General features: G+C 41.6%; 1 protein-coding gene across 4 annotated transcripts in view; it reads left to right on the top strand.

Moving 5' to 3' along the window:
• LOC119969061 (interleukin-1 receptor accessory protein-like 1) overlaps positions 1–21,066 on the top strand; it is a 1,781,127-nt gene that overhangs the window by 960,147 nt on the left and 799,914 nt on the right. For all 4 annotated transcript variants that reach the window (XM_038802244.1, XM_038802246.1, XM_038802245.1 and 1 more), the window contains exons 4-5: positions 3,391–3,574; positions 3,708–3,861. In XM_038802244.1, coding sequence (XP_038658172.1) covers positions 3,391–3,574; positions 3,708–3,861 — 338 coding nt within the window. The remainder of the gene's footprint in view (positions 1–3,390; positions 3,575–3,707; positions 3,862–21,066) is intronic.

The raw sequence follows: 21,066 nt of genomic DNA on the forward strand, positions 1-21,066 counted from the left end.
CAAATCGGCACTGATGGATGAAGCCATTGACATGGAGGAAGTAGCATCTTGCCACGCCTTGCTATAACTGTAATTATATTCTGCAGTCTCTCCTTCCTTCCCTTTGTATGGTATGCATTGTTTGTACAGCATGCAAGAAACAATACTTTTCAATGTATACTAATACACGTGACAATAATAAATCAAATCAAATCAGCAAGGGACAATGTGCTCACAAGTCTCTTGGATACTTCAGAAAAGACACAAGAGAACAGGTTGCTGCTTATGATTGTATATCATTTCTGGCAAGCTTAAATGAACCATGTTAGGAGTATGACAGATTATCTTTCATTATTTACTGGTATAGCTGGTAGCATACTCAGAATTATTCAGCAAGTGCTGCCTAATTGTGGAATCACATCGAACGTAATTTTTATTTGGGTTTTGTAAGTGCAGGCTTGTTGAGTGTCGTCTATACCCTGTCTGTTGCAAACAGCCAAAGGAACATGCCGTTGATCAGCCAATTGCTGATATGTGTATGGTAGAGATACTTTGCCTGTCCGGGGTAATTTGAGGTTGACCAAGAACCTGTCCTTGGGCCATTTATGAACTTCCATAATACACAGCATACACTAGTCTGATCAGGATAGCCATTGTATGCAGGGTAGTTTTAATGTCCTCTATTTCTTTGTCAAGCTTGCAATGTGAACATTGCTATTATGCAGTAATTGCATGAGTGGTATTTCCCACGAAAAGGATGCCGCCTTGGATCAACAAGACATAGAGCCATAACCTCCTGCTATCTAGCATCAGATTTTGGGTGCCCTTCAATGATGTACTGGGGAACCCCTCTGGGAAGTTCCCAGGTAAGGATTTACCTAGCAATTGTCCAGAAGGACTAACGTGCCCAGGACAGATGCCCTGGACTGGGATTCATCTGACAAAGCAATTTAAATTGTTAACCTCGGATGGTTCTGTCAGTTCAGCACCAGTAGCTACTCTGAAAGAGAAGGAAAAAAAGCACGTCCAACTTCAAAATAATTATTTTGAACACACAGACTGAATCCCGCAGGGGTCACCCCCCACACTCTTGAACCCCCAGGGTACCCCAAACCCACCAGAGAACCCCTCCAGATCATCCCCCAACTAAGAAACTACCACCCTCACACCCCCAGCCTGAACTGACCCTCCGCCCCCTAATATCCAGACCCAACTGGATTCCAGCCTCCCTCATGACCCGACGTGCGTCTCCCCTGACCCATCCTGACACCCCGACGCTACTGATATCTGAACCAGCACCACCACATCCCATCCCATCCACTTACCTTTGAAGCTTACCTTCTCCCTTGCAATGGCCGTTTAAAGTCACTGGAGTCCCTGTTCTGCTTTGTTGCTTCAATCTCACTGGCCTGAGTGGAAGGTGGGGTGAGACAGGCTGTTTGGATTTCAAGTGAATTTAAGTCACTAGAGAGTAGCAATCTGCCACTGACTCTGAGTAAGTTACGGCCATTATGCCCATCACGCAAGTGAACAACGTTGTTTGTGTATTTCAATCCCAGCACAATGCCAGATATATAGGCCGGACATCCCAATGATTGAATTAAACAGAATGTTCTTTCAGTTCTTCATATTAGGCAGAGTACAGAGTGATTCAACCAGTCCGTACTTGCAAAACCCAAAACAAATCATCTTCTGTTAGATGTGATTTGCGATTGGCCAGCCCCTGTTGATTGATCCTGAGTGCTCTAATCGCTACACTAATAACCAATTTAGAACACATTTAAGCTTAGTATCTCGTTTGAATTTCCTGAGAGCTTGGGGAATGTATACTTCCCCGTTGCTTTCTCCATGACAAAACTTTGGCCATCAAAGTTGACTTGAAGGGAGGCAGTAGGGTAATGGTATTGTCACTGGACTAGAATCTCAGACACCCAGGTAATGTTCTGGCGACCGAGGTTCAAATCCCACCAAGGCAGAAGGTGAAATTTGAACTCAATAAAAATCTGGAATTTAAAGTCTAATGATGACCATGAAACCATTATCCATTGTCATAAAAACCCATCTGGTTCACTCAGGTCCTTTAGGGAAGGTAATCTGCCAACCTTACCTGGTCGAGCCCACATGTGACTCCTAAAAGGCCCTCTGAAATCCATTTAGTTCTAGGGCAATTAGGGACGGGCAACAAATGTTGGTTCAGCCAGTGATGCCTGTATCTGTTGAACAAATCAAAAACTTACAACCAATCAGCACCATTTTTTCCCATGCTTTAAATTTAATGCAGTTGTTTGAAATGTGGCATTCTTGTGTTTGAACTGATGAGTGCAAGATGATACACTTTGTCAATCTGTCTCTCTTTTTAGCGATATTGAAGTTCTATACTTCCAAGTGACTGTAGCCCTGTAATTCTCTGCGTGTGAATTTTGTATTAAAGCATATTTTAATACAAAATAATTTTTCAACTTTTTTTGTAGGTTTCAAAATCATTTGGTCAAATGTTTGTGACAGACTAGTTTATTTCTAAGCAGATTAAAATATGACAGAGTATAGAGAAAGTGTTAAAATATAATTTGCAATCTAGATAGACTTTTCATATTTGTGGTTCTCAAATACAGATGGTATGGAGTTTGGTTTGAGTCACTCAAATTGGTTTATAAAACATTTTCGGATTTAATTGCATGTCACTTAGTGATACATAATGTGTAACTGACAAAGTCATTTCCATTTTGATTTGGTTACTTCGTTCAAAACATTTTCATTGATCTACATTTTAATTGAGTTTGATTGCTCTCTTTTTGAGTGATTTTTTTCCAGGGGCACCTAATTTCCTGTCCAGCTGATACCATTGAAATAGATTATCTGGTCTTGATCCCATTGCTATTCCTGGGTGCTTTCTGTGTGAAAATCAGCTGGTTCTTTCCCCTACATTACTATAGTGACGACAATTCAAAAGTACTTCATTGACTATCAAGCAATTTTGAGTGTTCGATGTGAGGAAACAGAAAATTGGAGCAGGAGTAGGCCATTCAGCCCTTCAAACCTGCTCTTCCATTCAATACGATTATGGTCCTCTGTCTCAATGCCATACTCCAGTGCTTTTCCTCCTACCCCTTGACACTTTTAGAGCCGAGAAATTCAGCTATATCCTTCTTAAATATATTCAGTGATTTGGCCTCCATGTGTGTTTTGCCCCCACAACACAAAGATGTGCAAAGTAGGTGGATTGAACATGCTAAATTGCCCCTTAATTGGAAAAAAATAATTGGGTACTCTAAATTTATTTTTAAAAATGAAAATGTGTTTACTTTATTTGAGGTATTTGAGCGATACTTCGACCTAATTATTTTCAAAACTTGTTTGAAAATCAGTTCATTGATATTTTAAAGTCTGGTTTGTATGTGTTTTCCCCTTTAGGAATACTACATACTGCATGAAGGTTTCAATGTCACTGATTGTAGCTGAAAATGATACAGGCCTTTGCTACAATGCAAGAATGAAATACTTTGAAAAAGCTGAACTCAGCAAGAGTAAAGAGATATCATGTCCAGACATTGAGGATTTCATCCTCCCGAACAGTGAGCCTGTGCTGTGGTATAAGGTAAGATGGTAACAGTTTTCTTTGGTATCTAGAATTTTTTTTAAATAAATATTTTTATTGAGTAATGTTATCAAAGAAAATTACTGCAAGGCAGCAGAAATAGACACAATAGTGTACCATTATTTTTGAACAGGAATGCAAGTCAAAGGCCTGGCGACAATCAGTTGTTCAAAAAGGAGACACACTTCTAATCCATGAGGTAACAGAAGATGACATTGGAAATTACACGTGTGAATTGAAGTTTGGAAGCTTCGTGGTAAGAAGAACAACAGAATTGGCAGTCACAGGTAGGCATTTGCGTTCAATTACTTTAATATTTGCATTTGTGAGTATTATTTTAAATACACAGATTACTGAAGTATCTTGAGGTTTGAATTATTGACTACCTTCAGACATTTTTACGTGATGGTTTTGATGTTGTGCACACAAGTGGTTTGTTAAGTTCTAGTTTTATTATATCTTGCTCCTACCAGCACCAATACAGGATGATTTATCTCACTTTACTTCAAAAATTCCATCCAGGGAAATAATGCCTGTAGCAATATGTAGCCGGCTAAATGGGCTACTGTTGCTTTCTCTCTGAAATTTACAAATTGGAAATAGTGTCCCATTATTTGCACCACCCTTTGAGATCTCGTGTTTTTCATTGCTGACAACCCCTCACCTCTGTTGACAATTTCATCTTAAATGATGGCTGGTTACCAGAGAGGCAAAATACCCAGAAATAATATAAATTAAATACTGGTGAGGGATGAATTCCAGAGAGCTGAGGAGCTTATTGTGGTTTGGAACTTGGACATTCTGTTTTTTGTTTAATATTTGTTCACATATTGGTCTCCGACCAACTTGATTCAACATGCGCACCTAATTCACCAGTGACCACCCAATGCATTGAATGTAAAATATGAAGTGGGTTTAGCAAGATTTTCCCAAGAAATGTAAGACTTAAAATTGATATATTTTACTGTTTTAAGTGTTACAGCTAACAATATACCCAAACGTTTTGACAATTTGGAGACATTTCAATCAATGTATTAACAAGGTAGATGTAAAGTCCAGATAACTGTTATAAAAATAATTTTGTCACCAAATCTGAGCTGAATGAACATCATCTTGGCAGTTTCAAAGTGGATGCAATTAACTATTATGGTTTCACTCGTGCCTATTTCTTTAAGCAAAATTTCTCAGATTTACGAACATAAGGAGAATTAAAAATAACAAAAACTGTGTGACTATCTGCTTCTTAAATGTGGTGCATAGACCTACAATTTTATTGAACCAATATAGTTTAATATTATAAAGGAGAAGACACTCAGCAGACTCCAATTTAATGAAAGTAGAAAAATGCAGAGAGCTCTGAAATGACACTTCTAATTTGTCCTATTTTTGTGCATCAGCACGGAACTGGATTTTTGAAGTAATGGAATTCATATTTCATTTCAGGAATGCTAGTGACCAGCCTGAGTCTGCTAAAAGGGCACTTTAAATTATTCAGATGTTCCATACTAGCTTCATCAAGGCTCCATTGCTGTCACTGTGAACTCTAGCCATCAGTACTTTTGGGGACAGCAGTATAATCAGCTGCAAATGTTAGTCACTTCTGGCTTGACATGCAATTGGATTGCAAAATATAATGTATTCTGGGCAAGTTCTGGCAGGTTTGTGTCTGTTCCTGCCAGGTAGCTTTAATATAGGGAAGTGAAAAGATTCAACATAGTTGGTAATCTTCATGAATAGGGTTACAATGTATTTAGACTGGAGGATAATTCTAGTGATCGATCATGTCCAGCAATCTATCACACATGAGCTTCCATTCTAATTTCACTTGAATAGGAAAATATTTTTCTATCCATGGTACAACATGCTCTTTTTGTGATGGTACTAATCTAAAAGCATCAATGTGTTTTTTTATTGGATTGTGTTATTTATAAAGAGATATTTGGTTTGGTCGCGTGTCAGATTGCATGAATTCATAGAATTATCATAGAATTATCATAGAAGTTACAGTGCAGAAGGAGGCCATTCGGCCCATCGAGTCTGCACTGGCTCATGGAAGGAGCACCCTACCCTAAGTTAACACCTCCACCCTATCCTCATAACCCAGTAACCCCACCCAATACCAAGGGCAATTTTGGACACAAATGGTAATTTATCATGGCCAATCCACCTAACCTGCACATCTTTGGACTGTGGGAGGAAACTGGAGCACCCGGAGGAAACACACGCACACACGGGGAGGATGTGCAGACTCCGCACAGACAGACAGTGACCCAAGCCGAAATCGAACCTGGGACCCTGGAGCTGTGAAGCAATTGTGCTATCCACAATGCTACCGTGCTGCCCCGTAATACAAAATGTTTTCGGCTCTATTGTGTGTTATAGAATCATAAAATGCTGGAGCACAGAAGGAGATTATTGTATTGGTGCCAGCTCTTTGAAAGTGACATCTAATTAGTCCCACTCACCAGCTTTTTCCCGGGGCCCTGAAATTTTCACCATTACCAGTATGTAAATCACGAAAGCAAATGCTGAATAAATTATCTCCCATAATCTTTATGTTGTTATTCTAAGTTTTGTGGTAGTATCGTTGTTCAAAACGTATGACAGTTTAATAAAAATCATCTCCTCCTTTAAATGCCTGAAAGAATAAGAAGAGCTTTATTGGACTGTGACATAATTAATTTTCAGTGAATTATACTTCACAAAGATATGAGAAAGCGTGCTGGAGAGCATTGAAGAATCTAATCTTACTTCTCAGAGTTGGTTCTCTGTTGAAAATTAATTATCTTTTGAGTTATGTATCAGTTACACCAACGTTGTATTTTTATGCTCTCTTTGTTGCTCCAAAAAGTGATGGTTTTACGACTTGAGCTTTCATGAAGACATGGTTGCACTGAATAGGAATCAAATACCAAAGAAACAGCATGAGTAAATCTCAGTCCATTACCTGAATATTACTTGAAATGTGCTAATATGCACAGAGCAGTTACTTTTTTTCATTTTCTATAACACCCTTCCTAATTCTGCAGCTTTTTTTTTCCTTTATGTGATTCCTAATTAAGTGAAATTTTTGGACTGTAAATTTCTGTCAGCTGAAGTACAGTATATATTTTGTGAATACAAGTGAGGGCGGCATGGTAGCACAGTGGTTAGCACTGCTGCCTCACAGCTCCAGGGACCCGGGTTCAATTCCGGCCTCAGGTGACCGTCTGTGTTGAGTGTGCACGTTCTCCTCGTGTCTGCGTGGGTTTCCTCCAGATGCTCCGGTTTCCTCCCACAGTCCAAAAATGTGCAGGTTGGGTGGATTGGCCATGCTAAATTGGTCCTTTGTGTCCAAAGGTTAGGTAAGGTTAAGGGGGTAGGGTGGAGGCTTGGCCTTAAGAAGGGTGCTCTTTCCAAGGGCCGGTACAGCCTCGATGGCCCAAATGACCTCCTGCTCTATAGGGATTCTATGATTCTATGAAATGCATTGGTGTATATCTATTTTCTTTTGCAGTGGGGGCATATGGTGCCTACAACACAGTAGAGTACAAGTGCAACAGTGAAGGGAATAGGTTGGATGGGGTGCAGACACCTTAGAATGTACCAGACCAAGAAATATATTTGTGAAATGACAATGGCTTCTGCCAATAATATTTCTCAGTTGACCTTGTGTCATATTCCGAATTTTTATTTTGACTTTTACTCACGGAACAAATTTAATGGAGGAGTTATATTTAGTGTAGGGTATTTAACGCAAAGTTTTCTATATTCTCGCATTGCATTCAAACAAACACATTCCCATATGCTTTGATTTAGGTGGCACCCAAACAAAATCTGTTTTCATATGTGAATTGGAAATGTTCTGTCCCCCAAAGGCTGTAAAAAAAATCACAATTTTTAACTTATCTTGCAAAGTGCGAAGAACCTCGTTTTGCAAAGGGTGAGATGAAATATAAAGGTGGAGATGCAGTTTCCTTCAAAAAAAGACTAAAGGTGTTCACTATGACCAAGAGATTAGAACTGGTAACAGACAGTCGTCATCTTCAGTCAATGTAGATGGCACACTGACTTGGAGAAGAATGGTGTGTGCTGCATCATGCATGGTTAGGGGGAAATAGGTTGTACTGATTGAATGAAGTGAGTCCAATTATAGTTGATGTTCTGTATGTTCAATTTATGCCGACTTAATGTAGCTTATTGATTCCTATCACATCTCCTTACACCATGTGTTTGCTCATGTGTTGGAATGATTGAATAAGCAGACATACAAAAGAACCGTGAGCCACACCATTATACAAGTCGAAGTAGAGCATGATGAGCAACCTCCCATGAATGTAAGATACTGAAGCTGCTTACTGGAATGACTGATCTCAGTGAACCCGCGAAGATAGTTGTAGCAGGCCCACATTTATCATCTTACAAGCTGCTTGACAAATGTGTCTCATAGACACTCTTCCCTTTGGGGGGATCCATGGCCTTGCTCTCCAGCTATCTACAACACAGTAACAGAGTATGGTGATTAAACCTATATCACTTTACTGTTTCAGTGCACAATGCCACTCAGATTTATCTCATTCTTTAAACATTGCCCAAGGTGAAGTGTACAGAATTACATTCTTTTAACTCTCTCATGTCACAGAAAGAGACCTAGGTTATTTGCTTGAAATAAATTACAAATCAAACACGGACCAATCACTAGAAAGGTTGAAACATGAGATGAATAAGGTGTAGGTTAAATGCATTCTGAACTGGAATAAAAGGAGCAAGTCAAAGGCTGGGCAAAACCAAGGTATTAAGAGTAACTGATAAATATGAGAGAAGATAATAGCAAAAAACTAGTAGTAAAATAAGTGTATTTGAGAAGCAAGCAGAAAAGGGATGGCAAGAGAGATTATGAGAAAAGTGAGAGGATTTTTATGAACACTGGCAGAAGATGAATAGCCAAAATGGAGTGTTATCCCTGTCTACGAGATCAGATATGAATAGTTCATTTTGTACTTGAGAGCAGTTGAATAATAGAGATGCCTTTTTGTCTCCATTTTTACAGATGAGTGTTGGACTGTAGGATTATTTGAATAGGATGTGGAAGAACAATTATTAGTGATAAATTTTCAAAAGAAGACTGGACAAACATAGTTGTAGGGGGAAGGGAGAATTCCTGTTGCCCCATTTTAATACCTTAAATAGGTGCCATGCACAATGTAAAGTGCCAAAACTGAGAGGCTCAAGTCAAACTTGAAATTAGGCACTAAGCCTCACTAATATTATGTGAGCAAGCTGCTGGCTGGTTATAAAAATGGATGTTGGGCTGCTTAACATTCCAACCGTGGCCCAAACATAATTCCAGAGTAGCCATGATCTATTTTAACGGTGGAACAGGATTGAAGGGCTAAATGGTCCACTCCTATCCCTATATTCCAACATTGCAAGGAACAGGAGAAAAGCACCAAGTGCTGTGAAACAAGAAGTACTAAATCCACATAAAATTCTTTAAAAACAAAACTGTTTCAGTGAAAGCTAGACTGCATTTATTCCTGGAGATAGAGTAGCTCTGACACCGACTCCCCTCAGGGCAGTACACAGATGTCCTAAAATAACCAATGAACCCCTTATAAACATTTGCAAGAGGCCTAACAATTGTTATATGTAGTGCCTCAAAAAGCATGTCCACCCCGCCCCGTACTGTGGATTGGGTGACATTCAGACGTCTTTGGGGCACATTTATATTGCTCTTCAAAATTGGTTCTCATCCCCATTTTACATCCATAAAACCGATGCAACAAAGTCGAACTTCTACCTCATAGTTTACAAAATAAATGTTGCTGAGACCCACATCTGATTTTTTAATGAAATCATCAGTTTTACCCTTTTTGTTGCTTGATTATGCAATTAAAATTCTTAATAGATACTACAAATATTTTACTGTAGTCGTTGATTCCCACCCAAACATAATTTCCTGTTTAAGCGTATAGTTGTGGTATTAGAAATGTGCAGCAATAAAGCCATTTGCAAGACTCCTTTTAAAAGATGTTCCGAAAGACGTGCTGTTAGATAAATTGGACATTCGGAATTCTTCCTCTGTGTACCCGTACAGGCGCCAGAATGTGATGACTAGGGGATTTTCACAGTAACATCATTGCAGTGTAAATGTCAGCCTATTTGTGACAATAAAGATTATTATTATTTTTAAAATACTTTGCTGTTGTTACTGCAATAACCTTTGGTTTTTAGAATTAACTTCTGCGACGATGACTTCAAATCCACTTGATGCACTAAGCTTGAGAATCAGAAGATAAATGATCAGTTTTAAATTCTAAATTTAATGAAGAGGCCAAGCACTTGGTAGGTTGCATAGAATGATGTCCCATTCAGTGAGTTTCCCATTTTGGACCGTAATTAGAGGGAGGGCCCATAGCTGAGGCCCTTTCGTAAAGACAGTTCTCCTGCTCAATTCTGTCAGCTAGTCAGAGAACAGTGATGACTATTGTCTGTGAGGACACGTTGTGGAATATTTTGTCGGTGAATAGAAGTGCAGAAAAATATATACATACATACATGGTTGGCACAGTGGTCAGCACTGTTGCTTAACAGCACCAGGGACCTTAGTAGTGGTAGGAACCTGACGCTGGCAAACACAATGGAGCCCCAGGAATGAGATATCAGATAAGTGACTTTCCTGGGACAACAAACAGAAAATATAAAGTGCCAGCCACATCTGAGTTGGAGAATGAAGAAATATATTGTTAGTTTCAATTCTGCAATTTTTTTTGTGAAATGGAACATCCCTTGTTAAAATCAACTTGCTGCAGTGCCACGGAAGGATTTGTAGCAGCAAAGCATATATCTAGGGTCCTTGAACGTACGAGAAAATGTCCAGGGCTTCATAAAAGGTGAATCAGTCACTGTCCATAAATGTCTCACATTCGCCTGCATGATTTTCTGATGATGCTAAATTTACATTTACATCTCACCTTCAGAATAATAAAGTATCCCAAGGCACTATACAAGAGCACAATAAAACAAAATATGACCCAAGCTGCATGTTCGGTCAGATGTCCAAAAGCTTCGTCAAAGAGGCAGGATTTAAAGAATGTCTTAAAGGAGGAAAATTAGGTGGAGAAGCAGAGAGCTGTAGCGACGATATAACAGATTATGGGCGGGATTCTCTGACCCCCCTGCCGGGTGGGAGAATCGCCGGGGGTCGCGTGAATCCCGCCCCACCATCCTCCCACTCCCCCCACAAACCGGCCCACGTGTGTCGTACCGCCTCGGAGAATGGCGGGGTCCGGCGCGACTCAATGGGTGCCGGGGCCACCCGAAATCTCCGGCCCGCGATGGGCTGAAGTCCCGCCCGGCTGTAGCCGCTCCCGCCGGCGTAAATTAGAGTAGGTCCCTTACCGGTGAGACCTGGCGGCGCGGGCGGGCTCCAGGGTTCCTGGGGGGTCGCGGGGGGATCTTGCACCGGGAGGTGCCCCCACGGTGGCCTGGCCCGCGGTCGGGGCCCACCGATCCAGCCTGTGCCGTGGGGGCACTCTATTTCTTCCACATCGGCCGTTGTGGTCCTCTGCCATGGCCGGTGCGGAAGTGAATCCCTGTGTGTATGCCGGCCGGCAGAGCCCCTATGGCACTGGTTGGCGTGGCACCAGGCCCCTATCCTGCTGGCCGGCGGGGCGCCAACCGCTCCGGGGCGAGCCTAGCCCCTACCCTCCGCACATTTGGGGTGGCCCAACGCCGGAGTTGTTCACGCCACTCCGTCCCGCCGGGTACGGAAGAATAACAAAGATAACGGGGTGGCAGTGCAAGACCTTGAAAGGATTCAATAACAAGGATGAGAATTTTAAAATTAAAATGTTATTTGACTAGGATCCATTGTAGGTCATGAACATTGGGGTGATAGATAAACAGGACGAAGACAGGGCCAGCAGATTGTGCGATGGCGTCAAGTTTACAGAGGATAAAGTGTGTTAGATGTCATGAAGGCATCAGCGAGGGTTTCAGCAGCAGATGAATTGAGAGAGGGTGGTAAAATCAGATTATTGCGAATGGTGGAATCTGAAACAAAAACAGAAAATGCTGGACAATCTCAGCAAATCTGACAGCATCTGTGGAGAGAGAAGGGAGCTCATGTTTCAAGTCTAGATTACTTCCGTGACAAATAATCCTGACTCGAAACGTTAGCTCTCTTTTCTTTCCACAGAAGCTGTCAGACCTGCTGAGATTGTGCAGCATTTTCTATTTTTGAGACGGAGGGTGATGACAGTTGGGTGATGTTACTGATGGAGAAATAGATGGTATGAGTGATGGTGCAATTCTGTAGCCAAAAGCTTGTCTTGGGGTCAAGTGTGACACCAACGTTGAGAATAGTCTGATTTAATCTCAGGCTGTTGCGAGGGAGAGGGTTGGAGTCGGTGGCCCGGGCAATGGAGTTTGGAATGGGGAGCAAAATGATGGCTTCTGCCTTCCCTGTATTCCTTTGGAGGAAATTTCTGTTTATTCAATACTGGATGCCGGACAAGCTGTAGAATATCTTAACAACAACGGAGAGTTGAGAGAAATGGTGAGGTACAGTTGGATGTTGACAATTATACATGTAAAAATTAATGCTGTGGTAATTTATGATGTCACCAATGTAGACAAAGAAATGGTTTGGTGGGGGGTGGGTGGGGATAGCGGTTAGTGTCAAAGATGGTTTTTTGGGAGAAACCAGAGATGCTGGTATGGAAACGGGAAGGGAAGCCATTGCCTGTGATATCCTGACCATGATTAGATAGCGGTGCAGACACAATGGGCTGAATGGCCTACTTCTGCTCTGTACCTATTCTGTGATGACAACAGAACCCTGATGACACTGGAGAGGTAATGGAGAAGGATGGCATGGTCAATTGAGTCAAAAATTGCAGACAGGCCAAGAAAAACAAGGAGGGAAAGTTTAACTTTCAGTCACATAGGATGACCTCCGGGTCTTCAGTGGTCCTTCAAGGTGATGTGCTTAATAAATTAGATACAGGAGATTCTATTCCATCAAAGTCCAGACAGTTTGTGAGAGTAGGAAGTGAGAAAAGGAACCGAACTGAAACAGAGAACAAATGAAGTAGGAGCTGTATGGTAGGACTTAGATGGGAAATTCAACATATATTTATTTTATTTTAATAACGATCACATTGTTAGGTGACAGGGAAATTATTAGACAGAACTGAGTTTAGCAATTTATAAATTGATATTGTCATGTGAGGATCCCTTTAAGAAAAGTGTGTTTAGCAAATAGCTCAGTGATGTCATTGTGTGGGTGGAGCTGAGCTGTGTTTCTGGCTTTTTACTTTTGGTTTGAGCTGGATGCTGTTTTTTGGCTCTGAGTTTTAGTTTAATTTTCAGTTGGGGAGTTGCATTCAAACCAAGGAGGTGTTCTCCTCTTTCTCTGCCTACTAAAGATTGTCTCCAGATCACTTGATGACTTAAAAGTAATACCTGTTTCTGTAAGGAATGCAAACCTACTGTCTTTGTTAAAAAAGGTTTTTGACTGATGGATGTTGTTAGGAAAGTTAGAAAGGGTTACTTATAGAGTATTTTATCTGTGGGGATTATCAGTGTTGGTAGTTGATAAGATGTTTACTGTGTGTTTATAAAGTGTTGTCTGTATTCATAGAATAAACATTGTTTTTGTTTAAACATACTTTAGATCTCTGTTGCATCCCACCTGTAGAGTGGGCCCTTGTGCTCCCCATAGCCAAAATCTATTAAAAATTGTGGGTCAGGTGAACTCCATGTAATACTTTGGTGTTCTCTAAACCCTGGCCCATAATAACATATGAACTGCAAAGGCATGATAATTTGTCTTTGTTATTCACTTAAATTATTTCCACAGGTATTGACATTCTATTTTTTAACTTTTCAATTCATTTAAACATTATTGCTCTCATGATTGTGGTCATTAAAATAAAATCAGTAAACAACATTTTCTTTCAGGAAGTTAATTTGGTCCATTACTTTGAGTGATTCAACATGATCTAGAGGTGAAATTTGCAGGCCATGCCTGTGGGAGAATCAAAGGATTGTGAGTAATAAATGCTGTTGACTCATTAAAAAAAATTATTGCTCTCCAAGGCAACCATATATACAGGAAGAGTTAGTGATTCAACTGAAGGCTTTTCACTCAGAATGCAATTAATTTGTATCTTTATTTGCATATCCAGAATGTCTGATCCCAGCAAACTATGATCTTGCAAAGTGAAATAATGGCAGTGGACAGGTTTTCTACAGTTCAGGAAATATTTTATTCAAAGCTGGAAGAATATTTGCTCTTGTGTGCTCATTGGAAGGATAGCTAAGTATTGCAGAGGATGTTTGACTTCCTACTATAAATCACCCCATTCAGGCACTCTTGGATTAACAGTAAGTACACAGATAAAAACAGTGCAGTGATGAATTGCCATGTGATTTTCTCATAGAATAATCTACTGTAAATAATTGTAAATTTGCAAGAAGTGAATGGCAAAAGAATTCAGTAGTCTTACTGTCATGAATATTCTAAGAAACACAAGAAGTATTGAAGGGGTGTAATATTTCTGTCATTAACAGACAACAGAAAATACTGGAAATGCTCAGCAGGTCTGGCAGGATCCTGTCCTGATGAAAGGTCACCAACCGGAAATGTTAACTCTGTTTTTCTGTTTCCACAGGTGCCCCCAAGCCTGCCGAGTATTTCCAGAATTTTCTGCTTCATTTCAGATTTCAAATGTCTGCAGCATTTTACTTCAATAACATTCAATGTCGGTCAATTTGCAAACTGATGATAGTGGTTGAAATGGATCGAAAAGTAATGGTTTCACCAAATCTTGACTCTGTTGTGGTGTTCGTTGTGATTCTGTTATCAGGATAGATGTTGTAGTGTTCACAAAGACCACAGAAGCTAAGTTCATTAACAAAGCTAACTTTTATTTACACTACTTATTAAAGATCGACCACTTGCTCCTATAGTAAAAAATAATCTAGTAATCTACAATCTACACTCGACTAACACTAGTCTCTGCACTCTATCTATAACTGTACTCTACACTCTCTCATTGCTCCTCTCCATCCTTCTCCCAGAAGCCTGTGTGTCAGTGCTTTATCTCGTTCTGCATCAAGCTCCATCTAGTGGTTAATTATGATATGCCCTTACCCCTTTGTATTCTGAACATTTCACATAATGTCACATCCATATGTTAGGGCTCAACTGCGGAGACTCTGGAATAGAAGGAAACAAGATGACAAGCGGGAGCTTTGAATTAATTAAGGAACAAGCACCCAATGTTTCTCTGTTTTTGAATTTATTAAGACTAGATAGAATTAGATTTATTCTGTTTTGAGGCTCATATTGTATTCCCATAATTTTTAGTATTATCAGTCAAACCTTGAATTAATTTGTAGCATTTTTCCATTTATTCACTTGTGTTACATTGTGCCAATGTTAGGATAATTAATCCAGGAAAGAATAATTTAATCTTCGACAGTTTACAGAGACAGAGCATTACAAGTCCTTTCTCAAGACTTGAAAACCAAGATTCATGTTTCTTTTTTAATTGAAATTTCAAAACACTTACTTAGGGTCTGTCCTCTGCCCTATTCCATGAGCTTATGGAGCAAGTGCTCTGAATAAAAATTCTGCTTAAAAGTACATGCATATCTGTATAAATTGCCGAGGCATAGATAGATCAACTTAATCTGTTTCATCATGGAGGCCCATGTGCTTCATCAGATTAAGACATGTCATAAAGGAAAGTACCAAACTGAAAGCCTGTGCTAAGTTTTGGGGTTTCACCTGGGGTGATGAGAGTATTGCTTCTCCGTTTGGCCTCAATAATCCCTGGGGTAGGGATAGGTTGATATCATATATGCAATCCTGGGTTAACACTATAGTTTGTCTCCTTTCTAACTTTCATCAGAACACCAAGTCAGCAATCTATCTACATGCTTATTTGAAGACCTGAACCATTCTTGGGCTTGGGGCTCATTAATGTGGTGCTGGGGAGTTGCGGATGGCAACAAATAGCTCTCTGTTCTTCACCAGTGTAGGAGGGGGGTGGAACATGGTCAACTTTCACATTTTGTCAACAAACAGGTTGGATTTAAGAAGTGGACACAGGGAAAAACAGTTTTATGCAATTAGTAATGGGGCACTTTGCACATGATGGCAACCTCCAGTTTTAATTCTGACATGAACAGCAATTGAGATTATGAGTATAGTTTAGCTGCTTCACAGCTTCAAAAATACTCTGAACATCTGCACTAACCACAGAGATTCAATTGGTGCTCACACCAGCAGCTCCCCTCATTCAAAAATTTAACGTTGCATTACATTCACTTGTACACATTGTCAGAGTGGGACCAAACGGGGAACTTTACAATTATCTAAAGGACTCAATGTTGACAACTTAAAATGGTAATCAAAATAGAAAATATTGCAAAAACTACCAACATTACCACCAGTGCAAATTAAACTGCTACTTTCTTATAGTGGACAGTCCTTCCATACCTGTGGAGAATAGGAATAATGTATGTTAGGTGGTTCACTCTGCCTCCAACACCTTAATTGCCTGCCTGCAATATTTCCACTGGGAGGGGATTTAAGATGTTGCAACGTATAAATATTTTTTGTCCGTTTTCACACTCTCCTTTCAGATGCCATGCCCTAACCTGGTGTTGGTGACCTTTGACTTCCATGTTCCCATGGTTATGCTTGGCATGGTACTGCAGTGATGTACTGCAGTGATTTACCATTGTCATCTGTACACTTTGGTTGATTAGCAGATCACACACTCGTAAGCGCCAGCCATAGACGTATTGAGAGGACTTACAGGTTGATAATCAACCTGTTTGGCCATGTCACAAATGCTCCTTCCATGGCAATCAAGGCCTAGAGTGGGATGTGAACCTAGAGCTTCTGGCTCAGAGGGAGGGATTATGTGCACTGCACCACAAGATCTCCTGCGCAATTTATTGTTTATGTCAACAATAACAGTGGAACATGAGCAAATATCCGGTTTACGCAAAATGCATAACACTAATATATATATATGCACAACACATATCTTGTATAGCTACTGTAGAAATCTGTGAAAAAGCAAAGATAGTCAGTCCATAATTGTTAACAACTCCCATTCTCAAACACTAGCATTCGCCATCCATATTTGTTACGTCACTCTCAAATTCCGCTGTGTTGGCTATTCAGTTACGTTCTTCATATATGACATGAGTAAACTGTTTACTAGGTATTGTGCTACATTTGGATAAATAATCACATCTGAACATTATCTGGCACATGTATCAGAGGAAATATTTTGGGTTTGCAGTCTTCACAGTGAGCTAATTTAAATGATAGGTTGTTTCAAAATAAACAAATAGATTCCATTTGTTTCCTACTGTGCTTCACACTGAATGACCTGGTTTAATATAGTCAATGACATTTAACAAATTAAAAACAGTTGGCCCAAGGTGAAAAGGCAGCTTTATGCCAGCAGTGCACTTACATAGATTGCACTCAAAACATTGGACCCACAGTCATTTGAGGTCGGACAACTGAGATCTCTCAAGTTTGATAGCAATTGTCTGTGCATTTAGAAAAACGTTCTTACTGAAATTTTCCTTCAATTTAACCAAAGTGCTCTTAGTCTCAGTGCCCCTACCATCTACCCCCCCCCCCCCCCCCACCCCACTAACACATATCCTTCACTCGCTCAGGGATGCTGAGAAGCTGGAATGCTCCTTGAATGGGCATGGCCATGATCTACACATAAGTGCCAAAGAAAGGGAAGCAGCAGAGAGTGAAGAGACAGGAAGCAGCAGAGAGAAACCTCATTAACACTACACCCCTGTATGCTTCACCCGATGCCGGTGTTTATGTAGTTACATTGTGTACCTTGTGTTGCCCTATTATGTATTTTCTTTTATTTCCTTTTCTTTTCATCTACTTAATGAACTGTTGAGCTGCTTGCAGAAAAATATTTTCACTGTACCTCAGTGCACATGACAATAAACGAAATCCAAATTCCTTCAGGACAAAAAAGAAATAGCAAAATCTCATTTGCTAAGAACCCTGGGTGGAATTCCGGGGGGTCGGAGTATCGCCCGGGGCCGGCGTCAATGCCGCCCCCACCCTGTCCCGAATTCTCCATCCCCCGAGATTCGGCGGGGGCGGGAATTGCGCCGCGCAGGTCGGTGGGCCCTCGCGGCGATTCTCCGGTTCTCAATGGGCCGAAGTCCCGCCACTGACAGGCCTTTCCCGCCGGCATGGTTTAAACCACCTCTGGTACCGGCGGGATTGGCGGTGCGTGCGGGTTCTGGGGTCCTGGAGGGGGGGGGGGACGATCTGACCCCGGGGGGGGGGGGGGGGGGAGGGTTGCCCCCACGGTGGCCTGGGCCGCGATCGGGGCCCACCGTTCGGTGGGTGGACCTGTGCCGTGGGGGCACTCTTTTTCTTCCGCCCCCACCATGGCCTTCACCATGGCAGGGACGGAAGAGACCCCCTCCACTACGCATGTGCTGGTATGACGTCAGCAGCCGCTGACGCTCCGGAGCATGCACGGACTTACGCCAGCTGGCGAAGCCCTTTCAGCCCCGGCTGGCATGACGCCAAAGGCCGTTCACGCCAGCTGGTGGAGTGGAAATCACTCCGGCACGGGCCTAGCCCCTAAAGGTGCGAAAAATTCCGCACCTTTGGGGCAGCCCAACGCCGGAGTGGTTCACGCCACTCCGACATGCCAGTACCCCCTGCCCTGCCGGGTAGGGGAGAATCCCAGCCCCTGTTTGTCACTTTTCATTTCTACTCCCTTTATGCTACTTTTTATATTAGGCAATTTACCGTCGGCAAATGAGTTCCATGGGAAACTTTGGCAAAGTTAAAAAGCGTTTAAATATGTTGATCGATTTTTGAATCTGCGATGAGATGGGAGATCTGACATAGATATCGTCTGTGCGGTGAGCTATCTGTCATCTCAATTATCCAGATTTGGTCCACAGCCCAATTTCCATCGATCCTAGTGGATCTCTTGGTAGCTTTGTGCATGAAAACAGTCACTGACTAATTTCTACCACACATTTTTGTTACAGTTCCATTATGTTAAGGTAATTAACTAATTGTTTCTTGTTCTGCAATTATTTGAAAATTTTGTTAATTGTCAATTTACAAGTATCACTCCATTTTATCTTTTGCCATTCATTTTAGCTGTTTGAAAATTATAATGCAACACATTGTGATCAGAATCGACTATGAAACTGTCACAAGCAAAGTTCCAATATTTAGCACAATGATTGCAAAGTGCAGAGGTCAATCAGTGCCAATGTAAGTCAGCCCGATGAGAAAGGATGACTTGACTTCTGCTCTGAATGCAACCATCAAAGGCAGCTGGACAAATCCTCTTGAATATTTCCACACATTGATCTCAGATTACAAGAGCCTCAGTATAAACATTATTAGTGCCCAACTGTGCGTCATTTAATTATCTTCATAAGTTATTTATTTTGTATTTAATTAATTTAAAAATGGCAAGTGTTCCAAAGTGATAGTGCTCAAACTGTGGGACCTAGACTTTACTTTTGGTTGACAAACCCCTTGATTATTGAGTGCCTGGTATCTGCAGTAGTATTTCCCAACTGATGCTCTTTAGTTACAGGCAGAGCAGTAAGCCAGGACAATCACGTCTGGTGCATCAAGTTCATTACCAATTTTTCATTTTGTTAGTTTTTTAGTCAAGGTGAAGCTCATCCAGGCTGATTTTAAAAAAAACATGGGCGGGATTCTCCGTTGGCTGACTCCGAAATCGGGAAACGCGATTGGGCAGAGAATTTGACGCCAAATCACAATTCTCCGTTACCTCGACAGAGGTGTCAATGTGATCCGGAATGCAAGTTCAGTGGACACCATTTGCGTATCATTAGTGGGCCTGACCCGGTATTCTCCGGGGCCTCAGCAATTCTCCACATTCGATGGATGAGTTCCCGATGGCGTGGTTCATTTGTGCTTTTAAAAATCATGAAACTGGCATCGTGGGTGCTGAGGGAGGGAGAGGGGATACGGAAAGTGTCCAACATCTTTATAGTTTGCTGACAGTTGTGGCACTGGCTGGAGGGTTCTGCCATGTCCGGGAGAGGGTAGCGGGGGCTGGCCAGGAGGTGGGCTGTGGGGTCGGGTGGCGGGCACAGAACACCATTGCTGCAGCTGGAAAGACAGTCAAGCAGCTGTGCATGCTGCTGACAGCCCACTGTTAACAAGACCAAGGGCCATCTAGGTGTCCCCCAAAGCCACCCCCGAGGTTCCGTCTGGCATAGCTGACCCATCAGCTGTATGGGTGCGCTCCAGCACAATCAGTGCCATCTTGTTGGCTGGGATGAGTGTGTGGGTGGGCATTGTGTGTGTGGGGATTGTCAGGTGTATATGCGGTTGCAGCTTGTCAGCCTCCCGAGTGTCAATCACAGACCCGGCGAATCTGGCACCGTTTCTCATTGGAATCGATTGTGTTCAATGTGGCGCCGGTGCTAGACCCTCCACAGTCGCAGAATCGGTCCAGGTTCAGCGTCAGTTTTGCTGTCGTTAAAGTCCATGAATCCTGCCCCGGCATCAATACTTAGCCTCAGGGATGGAGAATCCAGCCCCATACATCTGCAGGGCGTTGTTTAAATAGCATTCTGAGGAGACCGTAGATAAAATAAAAAATTAAATATGTGACCTAATTTACCTTGAGGTAATATTTAGGTCCAGCAGATCATTTAAATATTCTTATAAGAATAATAGGTTAAGAGGCAGTTGAATATCTCACTTCCACCATTCCAAAATAAAGTGTATAGAGCTAGGGGTGAAAAGAAAACCTGGAAAACTGGAATTGAAACAAAAAACAATCCTGGAAATAAAAAGGTAGTTGGCTCACTTCTTGAAAAAGAGGTTTAACACAAGAGTACAAAAAAACAGGAACAGGCATAGACCACACGACCGTCGAGGCTGCTCCACCATTCAGTCCAATCACGGTTGATCTTCACTCATCACTTCTCTGCCCATTCCTCATGCCCTTTGGTTTGTGGGTCACATTTTGCGACAGTGCAGCATCTTGAGGTGAGCCCTATTGGTAAATATTTTGCTTCAGCTCTGATATAAGCTGCACCATAACATGCTGGAATTGTGAGCTGACGACAGTATGATAAGTGCAGCGGGCATCCGGGACCTCAGTGAACAGTACGAACAACAGTTTGGGCTGGATTCTTCTGTGCCGCCCACCCACAGCAAATCGCCACAGGCGGAACGTGAATCTGCAAAGGTCTATTGACCTCAGACGGGTATTTCTTGCTGCAACCTATGGATTCAAAGATTTGAAAAAGAAATGGCAATGTTGGAGAAAGGGAGCAAATTAGACTTGTGCGATGGAGAAATAGAGGGAGAGAAATATTGGATTGGGACATAGAAAAAATAGCAAATGGAAAGAAAAGACAGAAAAAACACAGAAATCTCGAACTTGACTTTTTAAATTGCGACACAGAGGAAACAT

The sequence above is a fragment of the Scyliorhinus canicula genome, chromosome 7 (assembly GCF_902713615.1).
Source record: "Scyliorhinus canicula chromosome 7, sScyCan1.1, whole genome shotgun sequence".
NCBI lineage: Eukaryota > Metazoa > Chordata > Chondrichthyes > Carcharhiniformes > Scyliorhinidae > Scyliorhinus > Scyliorhinus canicula.